At 45.7% G+C, this 19,857-nt stretch overlaps 1 protein-coding gene across 1 annotated transcript in view; it reads left to right on the forward strand.

Moving 5' to 3' along the window:
* The window catches only part of LOC109870171 (protein kinase C epsilon type), a 157,221-nt gene that overhangs the window by 73,534 nt on the left and 63,830 nt on the right, over positions 1–19,857 (forward strand). The window contains exons 3-10 of the mRNA XM_031804764.1: positions 6,211–6,379; positions 9,076–9,110; positions 9,276–9,370; positions 9,464–9,593; positions 11,749–11,891; positions 17,599–17,689; positions 17,849–18,066; positions 18,921–19,094. Of these exons, the coding sequence (XP_031660624.1) occupies positions 6,211–6,379; positions 9,076–9,110; positions 9,276–9,370; positions 9,464–9,593; positions 11,749–11,891; positions 17,599–17,689; positions 17,849–18,066; positions 18,921–19,094 (1,055 nt within the window). The remainder of the gene's footprint in view (positions 1–6,210; positions 6,380–9,075; positions 9,111–9,275; positions 9,371–9,463; positions 9,594–11,748; positions 11,892–17,598; positions 17,690–17,848; positions 18,067–18,920; positions 19,095–19,857) is intronic.

Raw genomic sequence — 19,857 nt, forward strand, 5'->3', positions numbered from 1 at the left:
CTACTTTCACTTTCTTTCCTTTTCTCCTCTACTTCTCTGCTAGAGGTTGGTTGTATCTCAATTCAATTTCAATTCAATTTCAATTTAAGGGGCATTATTGGCATGGGAAACTTGTTTACATTGGCAAAGCAAGTGAAATAGATAATACAATAAACAAAAGTGAAATAAACAATACAAAATGAACAGTTAACATTACACTAACAAAAGTTGTTTTAAATAAAGACATTTCCAATGTCATATTATGTTTCTATACAATGTTATAATGACAGTTAAAGTGCATATAGTTAAAGTACAAAAGGGAAAATAAATAAATATAAATATAGTTTTGTTCTTCACTGGTTGCCCTTTTCTTGTGGCAACAGGTCACACATATTGCTGCTGTGATGGCACACTGTGGTATTTCACCCAATAGATATGGGAGTTTATCAAAATTGGATTTGTTTTCGAATTCTTTGTGGGTCTGTGTAATCTGAGGGAAATATGTGTTTCTAATATGGTCATACATTTGGCAGGAGGTTAGGAAGTGCAGCTCAGTTTCCACCTAATTTTGTGGGCAGTGTGCACGGTCTCTCTCTCTCTCTCTCTCTGTCTCTCTCTCTCTCTCTCTCTCTGTCTCTCTCTCTTTGTCTCTCCCCCCCTCTCTCTCTCTCTCTGTCTCTGTCTCTCTGTGCTGTATAGAGTTAAGTGAGGAGAGGAGTGTGTGATTGATTAGCTTTAGGGGTCAAGTTTGACTAAATCAAATTAGGTTAGGGTTAGGCAGGCAGACAGACAGACAGACAGACAGACAGACAGACAGACAGACAGACAGGGATACAGGGCCTGATCTTGCAGCTCCACACAGTGGTCATATATGATACAACACCCTGGCACACTGAGGGGAGAGAGAGCGCGGAGGGAGAATTTTTTCAACAATGGACATGACTTCATTGTGGCGCAGCTGTTGCTCCCAGTTACAGGTAAAATTACACACAGCCCCAGTTGACCCCAGAAACCAAAATGTGCCAGTCAGTGTATTGTGTTAAGAGGGGCATGTAGTCCTGGGGTCTTACTCAGCACTAATACAACCAGCACTGTGCCGACACCTTAGGGTTGTGTCTTTCTGACAGTGAATCCCTCGCATGGACCTAGATCCCACTGCTTTCACTCAGTGTTTTTTCTGGGTCCGAGTGAACCACCAACCAAAATAACTGTGTGGCAGGGGGTTGTCACCTACCAGACCATGTGGCAAGGGGTTGTCACCTACCAGACCATGTGGCAGGGGGTTGTCACCTACCAGACCATGTGGCAGGGGGGTTGTCACCTACCAGACCATGTGGCAGGGGGTTGTCACCTACCAGACCATGTGGCAGGGGGTTGTCACCTACCAGACCATGTGGCAGGGGGCTGTCACCTACCATACCATGTGGCAGGGGGTTGTCACCTACCAGACCATGTGGCAGGGGGTTGTCACCTACCAGACCATGTGGCAGGGGGCTGTCACCTACCAGACCATGTGGCAGGGGGTTGTCACCTATCAGACCATGTGGCAGGGGGCTGTCACCTACCAGTAACATACCAGTGACATAGCAAGTTCATAACAAGTTCTGTTTTCTTATATATATATATATATTTACATATATTTATACCCCCCCCCCCCCCCAGGCTGACAGTATAATTAACAAAGTGGCAGAGTGTAATCTAAACCTAAGCAATCCACAACCGTGAGTGTGTGTGTGTGTGTGTGTGTGTGTGTGTGTGTGTGTGTGTGTGTGTGTGTGTGTGTGTGTGTGTGTGTGTGTGTGTGTGTGTGTGTGTGTGTTGTGTGTGTGTGTGTGTGTGTGTGTGTGTGTGTGTGTGTGTGTGAGTGCATGTGTGTGAGTGTGCATGTGTGCTGTGTGCATACAGTAAATGTGTGAAGCTGAGAGAGAGAGAGAGAGAGAGAGAGAGAGAGAGAGAGAGAGAGAGAGAGAGAGAGAGAGAGAGAGAGAGAGAGAGAGAGAGAGAGAGAGAGAGAGAGAGAGAGAGAGAGAGAGAGAGAGAGAGAGAGAGAGATGTGCAGCTCTCTGAGTGACCTTGTCTTCTGCCCTGGTGAGTAGGGTTGACAGGTCTCCAATATGGTTGCTCTGTATCACAGCCGACCCCGTCAATCCATTGATCCAGACCTCAGCAGCTACAGTACACTACATACACACTCACACTGGGACACTGGGAGAGCTCAATCACCAGCATGTCATATCCTGCATTATTCTTAGTTAAGGTTGAATCAGTCACTGGTGAGCTAGGTAGCATATAGGCTATCCTATCCGGACAAATGTTTGATTACAAGTTTTCTGTGTGTGTGTGTGTATCCGGACAAATGTTTGATTACAAGTTTTCTGTGTGTGTGTGTGTGTGTGTGTGTGTGTGTGTGCGTGTGTGAGACAAGCCTGTTAATCACCTCTCCAGCGTCTGCATAGCGTTGAGGTTGTTGAGTTGTTATCTGTGTATTCACCTCTGCGGAAGTACCACCATCTAGAGGTAGTCATGTGTAATTATAAACTGGGTGCGTCGATCCCTGAATGCTGATTGGCTGACAGCTGTGATATATCGAGGGTACGACAAAACTGTTATTTTATTGCTCTAATTGCGTTGGAAACCAATTTATAATAGCAATAAAGCACCTCGGGGGGTTGTGATATATGGCCAATATACACTATAAAGTGCATTCGGAAAGTATTCAGACCCCTTGACTTTTTCCACATTTTGTTAGGTTACAGCCTTATTCTAAAATTTATTAAATCGTTTTTCCCTCACCAGTCTGCACATAATACCCCATAATGACAAAGCAAAAACAGGATTTTTTAAATGTTTGCTAATTTATAAAATATAGAAAACTGAAATATCACATTTACATAAGTATTCAGATCCACAGCCTTGAGTCTTCTTTGGTATGACCTTACAAGCTTGCCACACCTGTATTTGGGGAGTTTCTCCGATTCTTCTCTGCAGATCCTCTCAAGTTCTGTCAGGCTGGATGGGGAGATTCGCTGCACAGCTATTTTTAGATCTCTCCAGAGATGTTTGTTCAGGTTCAAGTCCGGGCTTTGGCTGGGCTACTCAAGGACATTCAGAGACTTGTCCTGAAGCCAATCCTGTCTTGTCTTGGCTGTGTGCTTAGGGTCGCTGTCCTGTTGGAAGGTGAACCTTCGGGATGAAAAACATCCCCACAGTATGATGCTGCCACCACCATGCTTCATCGTAAGGATGGTGCCAGGTTTCCTCCAGAGGTGACGCTTGGCATTCAGGTCAAAGAGTTGGATCTTGGTTTCTTCAGACCAGAGAATCTTGTTTCTCATGGTCTGAGAGTCTTTAGGTGCCTTTTGGCAAACTCCATGCGGGCTGTAATGTGCCTTTTATTAAGGAGTGCTTCCTTCTGGCTACTCTACCATAAAGGCCTGATTCATGGAGTGCGGCAGAGATGATTGTCCTTCTGGAAGCTTCTCCCATCTCCACAGAGGAACTCTAGTGCTCTGTCAGAGTGAACATCAGGTTCTTGGTCACCTCCCTGACCAAGGCCCTTACTCCCGATTGCTCAGTTTGGTCGTGCGGCTAGCTGTAGGAAAGGAAGAGTCTTGGTGGTTCCACACTTCTTCAATTTAAGAATGATGGAGGCCACTGTGTTCTTGGGGACCTTCAATGCTGCAGAAATGTTTTGGTACCCTCACCCAGATGTGTGCCTCGACACAATCCTGTCTCGGAGCTCTACGGACAATTCCTTCAACCTCATAGCTTGGTTTTTGCTCTGACATGCACTGTCAACTGTGGGACCTTATATAGACAGTTGTGTGCTTTTCCAAATCATGTCCAATCAATTGAATTTACCACAGGTGGACTCCAATCAAGTTGTAGAAACATCTCAAGGAGGATCAATGGAAACAGGATGCACCTGAGTCTCATAGCGAAGAGTCTGAATACTTATGTAAATAAGGTATTTCTGTTGTATTTAATACATTTGCAAAAATGCAAAAATGTCTAAAAACCGTTTTTTACTTCGTCATTATAGTGTGTAGATTGCGGTATAGTGTGTAGATAAAATATTTTTTTTAAATACATTTTAGATTAAGGCTGTAACGTAACAAAAATGTGGAAGGGTCTGAATACTTTCTAAAGGCACTATATGTACAAAGTATGTGGACACCCCTTCAAATGACTGGATTTGGCTATTTCAGCCACACTATTGATGACAGGTGTATAAAATCGAGCACACAGCCATGCAAACTCCATAGACAAACATTGGCAGTAGAATAGCCTTACTGAAGAGCTCAGTGACTTTCAACGTGGCACCGTCATAGTGCCACCTTTCCAACAAGTCAGTTTGTAAAATGTCTGCCCTGCTCGAGCTGCCCCGGTCAACTGTAAGTGCTGTTATTGTGAAGTGGAAACGTCCATGAGCAACAACTGCTCAGCCACGAAGTATTAGGCCACACAAGCTCACAGAACGGGACCACTGACTGCTGAAGCACGTAGCATGTGAAAATAGTTGCAAAACTGCCTCTGGAAGCAACGTCACCACAATAACTTTTTGTCGGGAGCTTCATGAATTGGGTTTCCATGGCCGAGCAGCCGAACACAAGCCTAAGATAACCATGCACAATGCCAAGCGTCGGCTGGAGTGGTGTAAAGCTCACTGGACCGTTTTTCATGGTTCTGGCCCCTTAGATCCATTGAAGGGAAATCTTAACTCTACAGCATACGATGACATTGTAGACAATTTTGTGCTTCCAACTTTGTGGCAACAGTTTGGGGAATGCCCTTTCCTGTTTCAGCATGACAATGCCCCTGTGTACAAAGCGAGGTTCATACAAAAATGTTATTTTTCGAGATCGGTGTGTAAGAACTTGACTGGCCTGCACAGAGCCCTGACCTCAACCCCATCGAACACCTTTGGGATTAATTGAATCGCTGACTGCGAGCCAGGCCTAGTCGCCCAACATCAGTGCCCGACCTGCTCTTGTGGCTGAATGGAAGCAAGTCCCCTCAACAATGTTCCAACATCTAGTGGAAAGCCTTCCCAGAAGAGTGGAGGCTTTTATAGCAGCAAAGGGGGAAACAACTCCATATTCAAGCCCATGATTTTGTAATGAGATGTTCGACAAGCAGGTATCCACCCACTTTTGGTCATGTAGTGTACCACGACTAAGGGCTGTGTCCAGGCACACTCTTAGGTGTCGTGCCTAAAAATGTGGTATATTGGCCATATACCACACCCCTTCGGGCCTTGTTGCTTAAGCACTGGACATTCCCTCCCAGCTAGGGTGTTTGGAGTAGCACTAGACTGTTACATTCCCTCCCAGCTAGGGTGTTTGGAGTAGCACTAGACTGTTCCATTCCCTCCCAGCTAGGGTGTTTGGAGTAGCACTAGACTTTTCCATTCCCTCCCAGCTAGGGTGTTTGGAGTAGCACTAGACTTTTCCATTCCCTCCCAGCTAGGGTGTTTGGAGTAGCAATAGACTGTTCCATTCCATCCCAGCTAGGGTGCTTGGAGTAGCACTAGACTGATCCATTCCCTCCCAGCTAGGGTGTTTGGAGTAGCACTAGACTGTTCCATTCCCTCCCAGCTAGGGTGCTTGGAGTAGCACTAGACTGTTCCATTCCCTCCCAGGTAGGGTGCTTGGAGTAGCACTAGACTGTTCCATTCCCTTCCAGCTAGGGTGTTTGGAGTAGCAATAGACTGTTCCATTCCCTCCCAGCTGTATGGGGGTTGGAGTAGCACTAGACTGATCCATTCCCTCCCAGCTAGGGTGTTTGGAGTAGCACTAGACTGTTCCATTCCCTCCCAGCTAGGGTGCTTGGAGTAGCACTAGACTGTTCCATTCCCTTCCAGCTAGGGTGTTTGGAGTAGCAATAGACTGTTCCATTCCCTCCCAGCTAGGGTGCTTGGAGTAGCACTAGACTGTTCCATTCCCTTCCAGCTAGGGTGTTTGGAGTAGCAATAGACTGTTCCATTCCCTCCCAGCTAGGGTGTTTGGAGTAGCAATAGACTGTTCCATTCCCTCCCAGCTGTATGGGGGTTGGAGTAGCACTGTGGAGAAGCATACTACTGGCAGACTCTTCACCAATGTGATATAATTCATCAGCCTCCTTCTTGTGTCAATCTGTTGTGTACCAGTTGATACATTAAAGAGGAAGTCATGTGTTTCCCATGTTACAATCTTATGATTTCCTGGTTTTGCTAATAATGTGTTTCTCCAGCTCCAGGCTCCAGTGAGAATGCAGAGGAGCGTGTGTTTCGGGAGCGCATGCGGCCAAGGAAGAGGCAGGGTGCCGTACGAAGGAGGGTCCATCAGGTCAACGGACACAAGTTCATGGCCACATACCTACGACAGCCTACCTACTGCTCCCACTGCAGAGACTTTATATGGTGAGAGACACACACACACCTACCTACGTCAGCTTATAGAGACTTTATATGGTGAGAGACACACACACACCTACCTACGTCAGCTTATAGAGACTTTATATGCGTGGTCATGGACGGTCGGCGCTCTTGTCTGTCAGTGTTGCCATGGAGACAGTGGGAAAAGCCCCTAGGCTAGCCATTACAGTGTGACAGTGGAAGCTTTATCCTGGAGAGTCCAGCTGGTTCTCTGTTCCCCGATGGCACCAAGCTACATGCACCAAGCTACATGCACCAAGCTACATGCACCAAGCACGCATCTGTAGTACAAGCTGACAATTCCTGCTTCCCAAAGCTTATGACCTAACAAATCACTGTAGTGCACACGGAGTCCGTTAAAGCTGTGAGAAGAGTCTGATCTGAACTGGGAACAGTGCCTGCCTACAGGTTGATGTTACTTCAAACAGTATCTCATTGATACAACAGGAGTCTTGTTGGCAGTGCACAATAGTCTTTCTCTCACTGACAAGTGCCTCCAGTTCTCTGATGAACTTTCAAACACAGTGTCGCTGTCAAAAGGTCCCTAACTGACTGCAGGACACTGTCGCAATTTCAGACGCTCCCATTTCCACCTGAGACTTACCCCACACCAGTGTGTCGTCAGTGTGTATGTTCGTGTAAAAGCTCTAGTGTTATTTTTGGCGAACTGTGTTTCCATCAGGAGTGTGACACAAAAGACGTGTGAAGAGCAGAATCAACAACCTCTGCATCATCAAGACAGTTGCTTTGTGAGAAGGTGTTTGCCGTGGAAGTTGTTAACCCATGTTCACAGTTAGAATTTTTCTGTAAATGCCAGCTAAAAAGACCCCTTTTCCAGGGCCTTGGCCCCAAGTCAGAGCAGGTCAGCTGAGACCATTGCCCAGTGAGACACTGGAGATGGTCCATGGAGGTGGAAACAAAAAAGTCTGAGCCTTTTTGGTAAAACACTGAGGTAAGTCTCAGGTGGAAATTGGCCATAAGTGTAACCGGGGGGTAATGGGGTGATGTGGCTCCCTGACAGAGGTGATAAAGAGTGTTAGCACACAGCTGTGGCTATTTCAGGCCCAGCCTCTCCATCTTCCCTCCACCCCCTCCTCCCCCTCTCACACCCCGACTCAGCCATAAAATATGGCCACATTGCCACAGTGACAGCTCTGCTAAAGGTGGCAGAACACACTGCTCTGGCTCGGGAACCTGACATGTAGCACCTAGCAATGTACCTGATGAACTTATTAAATTAGACTGAGAGGCACAGTCTGTAAGAATTCCTGCTGTTCAATGGTTCAATTTCAATTAAAGTCGCACTCCAGTCTGCATTTATCACCTGATTTACTTAGCAAAAGGCACATCTCAATTGGTGGTCCAGGTATCCTCATGACATGGCACTAGTGGGGGGGGGGGGGCTTTCCTCTTTTGTTCTCTATAGAGCCCCACATTGGAGGTGTCATAATACCCATAAAATCTAATGGTCAAACATGGAAATGGTTCCAATCGTTTTTCCACCATTCATTTGATTTTAGAAACACTTCAAAGGGCTGTGTTTTGTGTAGTCTCACCCTGGTATGATGTTTTTATAACCGTGTAAATCTCTCTCGGACAAGGGGACTTTTATCAATATATTCGGCTCTATTTACTCTCAGATTCGGAAATGCTAATTAGCATCAACGTAGACATCATGCAAGACTACAAATCCCTGCCATCTCCTGCACGTCGTCTCTAGCTGACACCTTTGCTAACAGGTATTGTGTCAATTTAAAGGGTGTCCAAGACAGTTTACAGAATTGTCAATGTAAAATAAATGTAGTCAATTTATTTAATACTAAATGTACCTAGCTTTAGACAGTTAATCCAGAGATACTTACCTTTGCCTCGATTCGGCAGTCTCGTCCAAATCATCATGGCATTTGTAGTTCTTTATGATAGCCACATTAGCAACTAATTACCATTTAATTTTGGGGGTGTAAATACAGGTGAATATATTGATTGAAGTAGTACATGGTTAAAGTTGTACATGGTTATCAAATGCCTACACGAAATACAGCCCTTATTTTAAGTGTTTCTAAAATCCCTTATGGGAAAAATGAATGGTAGACAAACGATTGGAACCAGTTCCTTGTTTGACCGCTAGGTTTAATGGGTATTATGACTCATACTGTGGTACTCTATTGTTTCTCCATTGTTCCCCCAAGCAAGGGGGGAGGCCGATGACATCAGAGGGCACCATTGACCAACTCCCTGAATGGCCGACTTCATGAAGTTTGCACTTCTGTCTAAAAAACTCAATTCTGCTCAAAACATATTTTTTTTACCTTCAAGTGTTGTCCACATTACTGTATTTATACGTGGGATATTGTTTTTCAACAGGAAAAGGGAAAAATAGCTTTAATTACAGTTTACTTGAAGCACAGTCAGGCTGTTGAAATTACAGATTGAGCCTTCAATCAGAAACATGAAAAAATGTATGTGAATGTGACAAAGCTGTGAGGGTCTTCAAATATAGCAAGAGTTTGAAACGTTTTAAATTGGGTCAGGAAATATTTATTTTGGATCCAAACATATGCACTTCATTCTAAGCAACACCTTACAATTCCACTGATCTAATATAATAATGTTCCATTTTGAATCTGACTCTATGTTGCATTGAGTGAAATGTCAGTGAGACTATGCATCTATCTCAACAGGGGTGTGATCGGGAAACAGGGCTACCAGTGTCAAGGTGATATAGCTACTTTCTCTCTCCTTACTGGCACTTTCTCTGTGTGACATCTATCTGCACACCAATATGTATTCCTATCACTCTATATGTAATAGGGCCTTTGGGGATAATTCAACTAATGTGTTGAATTGGAAGTGAATGACTGAGTTGTCTGGTGTCTCCTAGTGTGCACGTGTGTAGTCCATAAGCGCTGCCATGAGCTCATCATCACAAAGTGTGCTGGGATGAAGAAAGACAAGGAGGACACTACACCAGAGGAGGTAGGCATCTCTCCACATATTAAGTTATTATTAGGTGAATCAATCTAGGGGTGTGACTGTGTTATTATCAGTGTTCTTTGTCTCCCCCTGCAGGTTGGATCCCAGCGGTTCAGTGTTAATATGCCTCATAAGTTTGGTATTCACAACTTCAAAGTCCTAACCTTCTGTGACCACTGTGGATCACTATTGTGGGGACTGCTCAGACAAGGGCTGCAATGCAAAGGTATGCCAGCACACAAGCACACACACACACACACACACACACACGCACACACACACACACACACACACACACACACACACACACACACACACACACACACACACACACACACACACACACACACTGACATATATAAACAAATGCACTACAACTCACTACTAATCACGGACATTGAAACTATAGCGGTGTGCAATAACATTATGTGCAACGCTCAGGGACCTTGGACATTAAGGGGATGTGTAAGATTGAGCATAGGATATGCATGTGTATATGTATGTATATTTATATATACGGTGCATTTGGAAAGTATTCAGACCCCTTGACTTTTCCCACATTGTGTTATGTTACAGCCTTACTCTATAATGAATTCATGTTTTACCTCATCAGTCTACACACAATACCACATAATGACAAAGGTAAAACAGGTTTTAAATTTTTTGCAAATGTATAAAAAAATAAAAACATAAGTATTCAGACCCAATACTCTGTACTGTGTTGAAGCACCTTTGGCAGCGATTACAGCCTCGAGTCTTCTTGGATATGACGCTACAAGCTTGGCACACCTGTATTTGGGGAGTTTCTCCCATTTTCCTCTGCAGATCCTCTCAAGCTCTGTCAGGATGGATGGTAAGCATCGCTGCACAGCTATTTTCAGGTCTCCAGAGATCGGGTTTGAGATCAAGTTCGTTCGGGTTCAAGTCCGGGCTCTGGCTGAGCTACTCAAGGACATTCAGAGACTTGTCCCGAAGTCTCTCCTGTGTTGTCTTGGCTGTGTGCTTTGGGTCGTTATCCTATTGGAAGGTGAACGTTCGCCCAAGTCTGAGGTCCTGAGTGCTCTGGAGCAGGTTTTCATCAAGGATCTCTCTGTACTTTGCTCCGTTCATCTTTCCCTTGATCCTGACTAGTTTCCCAGTCCCTGCCGCAGAAAAATATCCCCACAGCATGATGCTGCCACCACCATGCTTCACCATAGGGTTGGTGCTAGGTTTCCTCCAGACGTGAGGCCAAGGACTTCAATCTTGGTTTCATCAGCCCTGAGAATCTTGTTTCTCATGGTCTGAGAGTCTTTTAGGTGCCTAATGACAAACTCCAAGCGGGCTGTCATGTACCTTTTACTGAGGAGTGGCTTCGTCTGGCCACTCTACCATAAAGGGCTGATTGGTGGAGTGCTGCAGAGATGGTTGCCCTTCTGGAAGGTTCTCCCATCTCCACAGAGGAATTCTAGAGCTCTTTCAGAGTGACCATCGGCTTCTTGGTCACCTCTCTGACCAAGGCCCTTCTCCCCCGATTGCTCAGTTTGGCAGAGCGGAGTCTTGGTGGTTCCAAACTTCTTCCATTTAAGAATGATGGAGGCCACTGTGTTCTTGGGGACTTTCAATGCTGTAGAAATGTTTTGGTACCCTTACCCAGATCTGTGCCTCAACACAATCCTGTCTCTGAGCTCTATGGACAATTCCTTCGACCTCATGGCTTGGTGTTTGCTCGGACATGCACTGTCAACTGTGGGACCTTATATAGACAGATATGTGCATTTCCAAATCATGTCCAATCAACTGAATTTACCACAAGTGGACCTCAATCAAGTTGAAGAAACATCTCATGCTCATTTCTATTTTAGAATAAGGCTGTAAAATAACAAAATGTGGAAAAAGTCAAGTGGTCTGAATATGTTCCGAAAGCACTTTATGTATGTATATATATATATATATATATATGACTTAAAAAATATATGGGGGATTGGAAATGATGCAGACAATTAAATTGATGGAAGCAACAATCTATCTGCAATATGAAAGCTGACCAACAACAACAAAAAATGATAATAAAAAAAGATTGAATATAGGAGGGACAGCTATGTAATGTGGAAGGAAGGGGTAAGAGTCCTTAAACTGGCATTCTTGTTTTGTTGTTTCATGAATGTGTATGTTTGATGTTATGTCTGGTCTTTGCCATGTCTTTCACATTTCACAGTGCATTTTCTTGTACGTAAAGTAAATATCTGTGAAGATCAGACAATAAAGAATTCTAATCTAACATAGTAAATTCTCACAACATGTGTTACTTGTCAAGAAGATTGTGATGCACTCCAATAGCAAGGATTCTCTCTGTTTGTAAGGTGAATGTACATGTGATGTAACCATGGTCTCTCTCTCAGTCTGCAAGGTGAATGTACACAGACGCTGTGAAAGTAACGTGGCCCCTAACTGTGGGGTGGACGCGAGGGGCATCGCCAAGGTTCTGTCTGACCTGGGGGTCACACCAGACAAGATCTCCAGCAGTGCCCAGAGGAGGAAAAAGGTCAGCGAAACTGCCATGAGCAAGGGACACTTCCAGGGTCAGGGGGTACTGCCAGGGGCATGGGGCAGGGGAGAGGGGTAAGGGGCATGGGGCATTGGCGAGAGAAAGGGGTATGGGCAAGGAGCAGGGGTTTGGGGCAGGGGCAAATGGTAGGGGTATGGGTATATGGGCAAGGAGCAGGGGTATGGGTAGGGGTATGGGCGAGGAGCTGGGGTATGGGTAGGGGCAGGGGGTGATCAGGGCAATAATTGATGAGAATTCAGATTCAGAAAATGTTTATGTCCTCAATGAGGCAATTAATCTTGCAGCAGTCACAATACATCAGAGGTGGGACCATGTCAATATTATTTGAGTCACAGGCAAGTCTCAAGTCATAAGGTTCAAGTCTCAAGTCGAGTACCAAGTCGAACGGGTCGAGTCTCGAGTCAAGTCCAGGTCGTTGAGTCCCAAGTCAAACGGGTCGAGTCTTGAGTCAATACCAAGTTGTGCATTCTAAGAGCAAGTCAAGTGGAGTTGAGTCACCAGTTTTTCCAAGTCAAGTAAAAATAAATCTATACATGCAATGACTTGTTCAACTACAAATCGAGACCTAGGGACTATAAGGTTCTATCTGACATTTTAGTCAGAAATGAGTTAGTCACATATAATAGATCTTTAGATGGTTCTTCATATGTTTGCAAAGTTATATTATTTTTAAAGTCAATTTTATGTGGAAAAAGAATTACAACTAGAAAGTTCTATCTGCATAAATCCATTTGAAATTGGTGCTATAAGGGTCTATCTGCAATCCAATCACAACCTTGAACAAATATAGATGGACCAATCAGAACACATCTTTGCCATCTCCCTCTAAGTATGGTCTAGGCCAGTCTAGCTAGCAATAATGGCATTCAAGCAACAACAAAAAAAGTAAATGATGTCACATCGCTGTTCAGTGATGACAGTAATTTATCTAAAGATCATAATGCATTTCTTAATGTATTTGATGATGTATTCTGACTCTATCTTGGTAAAATAGTGTTATTCTATCATTTCTGTATTCAAATAGCTACAGTCTTCTTAAGATCTGAACATGTCTAATTCAGAAGTGATAGAGTCTTATGGCCGAACTGTATCTGCTATTGCACCCCCTTAAAAAATGTTTTTACAAATGTCTCAGGATTTTGATACTCTGTACTTTAGGTACCTTTAAGATGAGGACATTAATCGGTTTTGAAAAAATAATACACTACAAAACAGTTCTGAAATCTGGAGGTTACAGGATCATATGGCCTATCCTACCGGTATGCAGCGGGGGTTACAGGATCATATGGCCTATCCTACCGGTATGCAGCGGGGGTTACAGGATCATATGGCCTATCCTACCGGTATGCAGCGGGGGTTACAGGATCATATGGCCTATCCTACCGGTATGCAGCGGGGGTTACAGGATCATATGGCCTATCCTACCGGTATGCAGCGGGGGTTACAGGATCATATGGCCTATCCTACCGGTATGCAGCGGGGGTTACAGGATCATATGGCCTATCCTACCGGTATGCAGCGGGGGTTACAGGATCATATGGCCTATCCTACCGGTATGCAGCGGGGGTTACAGGATCATATGGCCTATCCTACCGGTATGCAGCGGGGGTTACAGGATCATATGGCCTATCCTACCGGTATGCAGCGGGGGTTACAGGATCATATGGCCTATCCTACCGGTATGCAGCGGGGGTTACAGGATCATATGGCCTATCCTACCGGTATGCAGCGGGGGTTACAGGATCATATGGCCTATCCTACCGGTATGCAGCGGGGGTTACAGGATCATATGGCCTATCCTACCGGTATGCAGCGGGGGTTACAGGATCATATGGCCTACCCTACCGGTATGCAGCGGGGGTTACAGGATCATATGGCCTATCCTACCGGTATGCAGCGGGGGTTACAGGATCATACGGCCTATCCTACCGGTATGCAGCGGGGGTTACAGGATCATACGGCCTATCCTACCGGTATGCAGCGGGGGTTACAGGATCATACGGCCTACCCTACCGGTATGCAGCGGGGGTTACAGGATCATACGGCCTATCCTACCGGTATGCAGCGGGGGTTACAGGATCATACGGCCTACCCTACCGGTATGCAGCGGGGGTTACAGGATCATACGGCCTATCCTACCGGTATGCAGCGGGGGTTACAGGATCATACGGCCTACCCTACCGGTATGCAGCGGGGGTTACAGGATCATACGGCCTATCCTACCGGTATGCAGCGGGGGTTACAGGATCATATGGCCTACCCTACCGGTATGCAGCGGGGGTTACAGGATCATACGGCCTATCCTACCGGTATGCAGCGGGGGTTACAGGATCATACGGCCTACCCTACCGGTATGCAGCGGGGGTTACAGGATCATATGGCCTACCCTACCGGTATGCAGCGGGGGTTACAGGATCATATGGCCTATCCTACCGGTATGCAGCGGGGGTTACAGGATCATATGGCCTACCCTACCGGTATGCAGCGGGGGTTACAGGATCATATGGCCTACCCTACCGGTATGCAGCGGGGGTTACAGGATCATACGGCCTACCCTACTGGTATGCAGCGGGGGTTACAGGATCATACGGCCTATCCTACCGGTATGCAGCGGGGGTTACAGGATCATATGGCCTATCCTACCGGTATGCAGCGGGGGTTACAGGATCATATGGCCTATCCTACCGGTATGCAGCGGGGGTTACAGGATCATATGGCCTATCCTACCGGTATGCAGCGGGGGTTACAGGATCATACGGCCTATCCTACCGGTATGCAGCGGGGGTTACAGGATCATACGGCCTATCCTACCGGTATGCAGCGGGGGTTACAGGATCATACGGCCTATCCTACCGGTATGCAGCGGGGGTTACAGGATCATATGGCCTACCCTGCCGGTATGCAGCGGGGGTTACAGGATCATATGGCCTACCCTGCCGGTATGAAGCGGGGGTTACAGGATCATATGGCCTACCCTACCGGTATGCAGCGGGGGTTACAGGATCATATGGCCTACCCTGCCAGTATGCAGCGGGGGTTACAGGATCATATGGCCTACCCTACCGGTATGCAGCGGGGTTACAGGATCATATGGCCTACCCTGCCGGTATGCAGCGGGGGTTACAGGATCATATGGCCTACCCTACCGGTATGCAGCGGGGGTTACAGGATCATATGGCCTACCCTGCCGGTATACAGCAGGGGTTACAGGATCAGATGGCTGGGGTGTTGCAGTATCAGATGGAAAGCATGATTTGTCTGTAGCCTTTTTTTCTTCCTCACAAATATCCTAGTTAATTCGCCAGAATGTTACATCTTCATCCCATGAGTATTGCAGGTAGTACGATGTTACAGCTATCTTTAGACATATGCACTACCACCACTGAGTTATATAATTATAACACACAAACTAGGCCTATCTGAAATATGAAAATGGTCAATGAAATCACCAGTTAGCCTATTGTGGAAAAGATGCATCCATAGCGGGTTGCAAAGCGTTACTTGATATGGAAAATATTAACGTAGGTAAACTAATCTGTTTTTGCCAGGTAAAACCGGGGAAAATTTAAACAAGTGTCTTCTGGTCACTAATGTGGATGTGTGCGCCCTCCTTTGCGCCCCAATGCTAATGACTGGTCATTGGTCAACAGTCAAGGCATTTTTGGGTTCTGAAACACAGATTTCAAGAAGTTGGTGCAATGTCCTAGGCCTGTGTTAGTAACCAGATCAAATAAACAAAGTATAAATATAAAATATAAATGGGAGGCTATATCTAGTTATGTATTTATTATATATAATGAATTTTGTCCCATTCAGTTTCACACGCAGCCCCACAAAACCTTCTCACAGCACTACTGTAGGTCACCCGACCTGTGTTGATTGACAGTTTGCTGATTCAATCAGAGGGTCGAGTGTGTGTTTCACTAGCCAATCAGAGTTTTTTTTGCAAGTGAGATACTGTCTTTGGCTACATTGAGAGTAGCCTAATCCACGTAGATTCTGCGACACAAAATCAGTGACAAAACATTACAAAATCTGTCCAGATAATTTCAAGTCATATGTCTCAAGTCTAAATCGAGTCCCGAGTCGTGAGGCTCCAAGTCGAAGTCGTCTCAAGTTGTTTTATTTTCTACCAAGTCAAGTCATGTGACTCGAGTCCACGCCTCTGCAATACATACAAACAAAATCACATATTTTAAAACAGATAGCAAAGGATATTAACAAGAAAGTAGGCTGGATAAGTGCAATTTCATAAAAATGACAGAATTATGCTACATGTTGAAGTGCAAGTGCTAAAGTGCATTAAGTCCAACATCTAGGTGTGGTAGAGAGATGTGGTAGAGAGATGTTGTAGAGAGATGTGGTAGAGGGATGTGGTAGAGGGATGTGGTAGAGGGATGTGGTTGATGTGGTACAGAGATGTGGTAGAGAGATGTTGTAGAGAGAAGTGGTATAGAGATGTGGTAGAGGGATGTGGTTGATGTGGTATAGAGATGTGGTAGAGAGATGTTGTAGAGAGATGTGGTAGAGGGATGTGGTTGATGTGGTATAGAGATGTTGTAAAGAGATGTGGTAGATGGATGTGGTTGATGTGGTATAGAGATGTGGTATAGAGATGTGGTATAGAGATGTGGTAGATGTGGTAGAGAGATGTCGTAGAGAGGTGTGGTAGATCTGGTAGAGAGATGTGGTAGAGAGATGTGTTAGATGTTGTAGAGAGATGTGGTACATGTGGTAGAGAGATGTGGTGGAGATGTGGTAGATGTGGTAGAGATATGTGGTATAGAGATGTTGTAGACATATGTGGTAGAGATGTGGTAGAGAGATGTGGTAGGTGTGGTAAAGAGATGTGGTATATGTGGTAGAGAGATGTGGTAAATGTGGTAGAGAGATGTGGTAGATGTGGTAGAGAGATGTCGTAGAGAGATGTGGTTGATGTGGTAGAGAGATGTGAAAGATGTGGTAGAGAGATGTGTCAGATGTGGTAGAGAGATGTGGTAGATGTGGTATAGAGATGTGGTAGATGTGGTAGAGAGATGTGGTAGAGATATGTGGGAGATGTGGTATAGAGATGTGGTAGGTGTGGTATAGAGATGTGGTATATGTGGTAGAGAGATGTGGTAGATGTGGTAGAGAGATGTGGTAGATGTGGTAGAGAGATGTGTTAGATGTGGTAGAGAGATGTGGTAGAGAGATGTGGTTGATGTGGTAGAGAGATGTGGTAGATGTGGTAGAGAGATGTGTTAGATGTGGTAGAGAGATGTGGTAGAGATATGTGGTAGAGAGATGTGGTATAGAGATGTGGTAGAGAGATGTGGTAGAGAGATGTGGTTGATGTGGTAGAGAGATGTGGTAGATGTGGTAGAGAGATGTGGTAGATGTGGTAGAGATATGTGGTAGAGAGATGTGGTTGATGTGGTAGAGAGATGTCGTAGAGAGATGTGTTAGATGTGGTAGAGAGATGTGTCATATGTGTTACAGATGTAGTAGAGAGATGTGGTAGAGAGATGTGTTAGATGTGGTAGAGAGATGTGTTAGATGTGGTAGAGAGATGTGGTAGAGAGAGGTGGTAGATGTGGTATAGAGATGTGGTAGAGAGAGGTGGTAGATGTGGTAGAGATTGAGAAGGATTGCAGGACAATGATTATGATCATGGTGAAAATGAGGATGTTGTTCTCCATAGATAACCCAAGAACCCCAGCAGCCGTTACCATGTACCCCCCAGACAGAGGAGGACCGATCCAAATCGGCCCCCACCTCCCCATGTGACCAAGGTACACACACATGTCAAAATGTGCATCTGTACAGTACATTCAATTCATGGTGGTACTTTGGAGGGTTCCGGGGAGTGTTTTTCTTATTATTTCCACCCCTGGCCTTACACAGAGGAACACACTCTTATTTCTCCTTTCCCTCTCTGGTTTTTCTCCCAGATCTGAAAGAGTTGGAGAACATCCGCAAGGCGCTGTCGTTTGAGCAACGTGGACAGGAACACAAGTCAGCCTCGTCCTCCTCTTCCAGCAGGGTGGGGGTGGGCTCAGAGGTGGGCGACGCCCGAGAGAACGGAGAACTCAAGATCATCCAGACCAAGAGGATGACCCTGCAGGACTTCCTCTTCATCAAGGTCCTGGGCAAAGGCAGCTTTGGAAAGGTACTGTCTGTCTGCCTGTCTGCCTGTCTGCCTGTATTTGTCTCTCTCTGTCTCCTTCTCTCTGTCATCTCTCTCTTTCTCTATCTCTCTCGTTGGACAATAATCAGTCCCTTCCATTGATGCTAAGGGCAGTCAGCTCTTCCATTGGTTCCATTGGGCTTGTTGTTGTACAGAGTACTTTGGGTTTGGTTGGTTTTTCCTCCTGAATCATTTAATGTGTCTGTCTTCCCTCTTAATATAAACCTCAGATATAATGAGTCAGTGGCTTGAGTGTTGTTGCAGTAGCAGTGTGTGTGTGTGTGTGTGTGTGTGTGTGTGTGTGTGTGTGTGTGTGTGTGTGTGTGTGTGTGTGTGTGTGTGTGTGTGTGTGTGTGTGTGTGTGTGTGTGTGTGTGTGTGTGTGTGTGTGAGCGTGCTTGTGTGCATGTGTATGATAACCTCTGCGGTTCTTCCCTATAGGTGATGCTGGCTGAGCTGAAAGGAACTGATGAGGTGTATGATAACCTCTACGGGTCTTCCCTGTAGGTGATGCTGGCTGAGCTGAAAGGGACAGATGAAGTGTATGATAACCTCTACGGGTCTTCCCTGTAGGTGATGCTGGCTGAGCTGAAAGGAACTGATGAGGTGTATGATAACCTCTACGGGTCTTCCCTATAGGTGATGCTGGCTGAGCTGAAAGGGACAGATGAGGTGTATGATAACCTCTACGGGTCTTCCCTATAGGTGATGCTGGCTGAGCTGAAAGGGACAGATGAGGTGTATGATAACCTCTACGGGTCTTCCCTATAGGTGATGCTGGCTGAGCTGAAAGGAACAGATGAGGTGTATGATAACCTCTACGGGTCTTCCCTGTAGGTGATGCTGGCTGAGCTGAAAGGAACTGATGAAGTGTATGCTGTGAAGGTGCTGAAGAAAGACGTGATCCTGCAGGATGATGATGTGGACTGTACCCTGACAGAGAAACGCATCCTGGCCCTGGCTAGGAAACACCCCTACCTGACCCAGCTCTTCTGCTGCTTCCAGACCAAGGTAGGAAACACCCCTACCTGACCCAGCTCTTCTGCTGCTTCCAGACCAAGGTAGGAAACACCCCTACCTGACCCAGCTCTTGTGCTGCTTCCATAACAAGGTAGGAAACACCTCTACCTGACCCATCTCTTCTGCTGCTTCCAGACCAAGGTAGGAAACACCCCTACCTGACCCAGCTCTTGTGCTGCTTCCAGACCAAGGTAGGAAACACCCCTACCTGACCCAGCTCTTGTGCTGCTTCCAGACCAAGGTAGGAAACACCCCTACCTGACCCAGCTCTTCTGCTGATTCCAGACCAAGGTAGGAAACACCCCTACCTGACCCAGCTCTTCTGCTGCTTCCAGACCAAGGTAGGGACGAGTATGCATGCCACATACACAGACACACAGACAGACAGACAGACGTTAGACGGGCTGCTCCCCGACTAACGTAGGGTTAAAAACCATCAAACACACAGGAACACTCCAAAGACAGCAGTTTCACTGGTTGGCATTTTGGTATGATTACCACCAGGTGGTGATATAATATCATAGTTGGAGAACACAACCAGAGTTAGTAACACTTTTTCCAAAATCCATGTTAATCATGTTAATACACATGCATACATACCAAACGTTCCACTGCCTATAGATAGTTACTGGCTTTAGGTGGTGAAGTGTAGGATGGCAAACCCGGTCGTTACGTGAATAGAGTGCCTTTTGGGTAGTTACATTTGTTCAGGAATATCCATTTATTTCACAGAATTGAACATTCTGTCAGAAAA

The sequence above is a fragment of the Oncorhynchus kisutch genome, linkage group LG25 (genome assembly GCF_002021735.2).
Source record: "Oncorhynchus kisutch isolate 150728-3 linkage group LG25, Okis_V2, whole genome shotgun sequence".
In the NCBI taxonomy this organism is placed as follows: domain Eukaryota; kingdom Metazoa; phylum Chordata; class Actinopteri; order Salmoniformes; family Salmonidae; genus Oncorhynchus; species Oncorhynchus kisutch.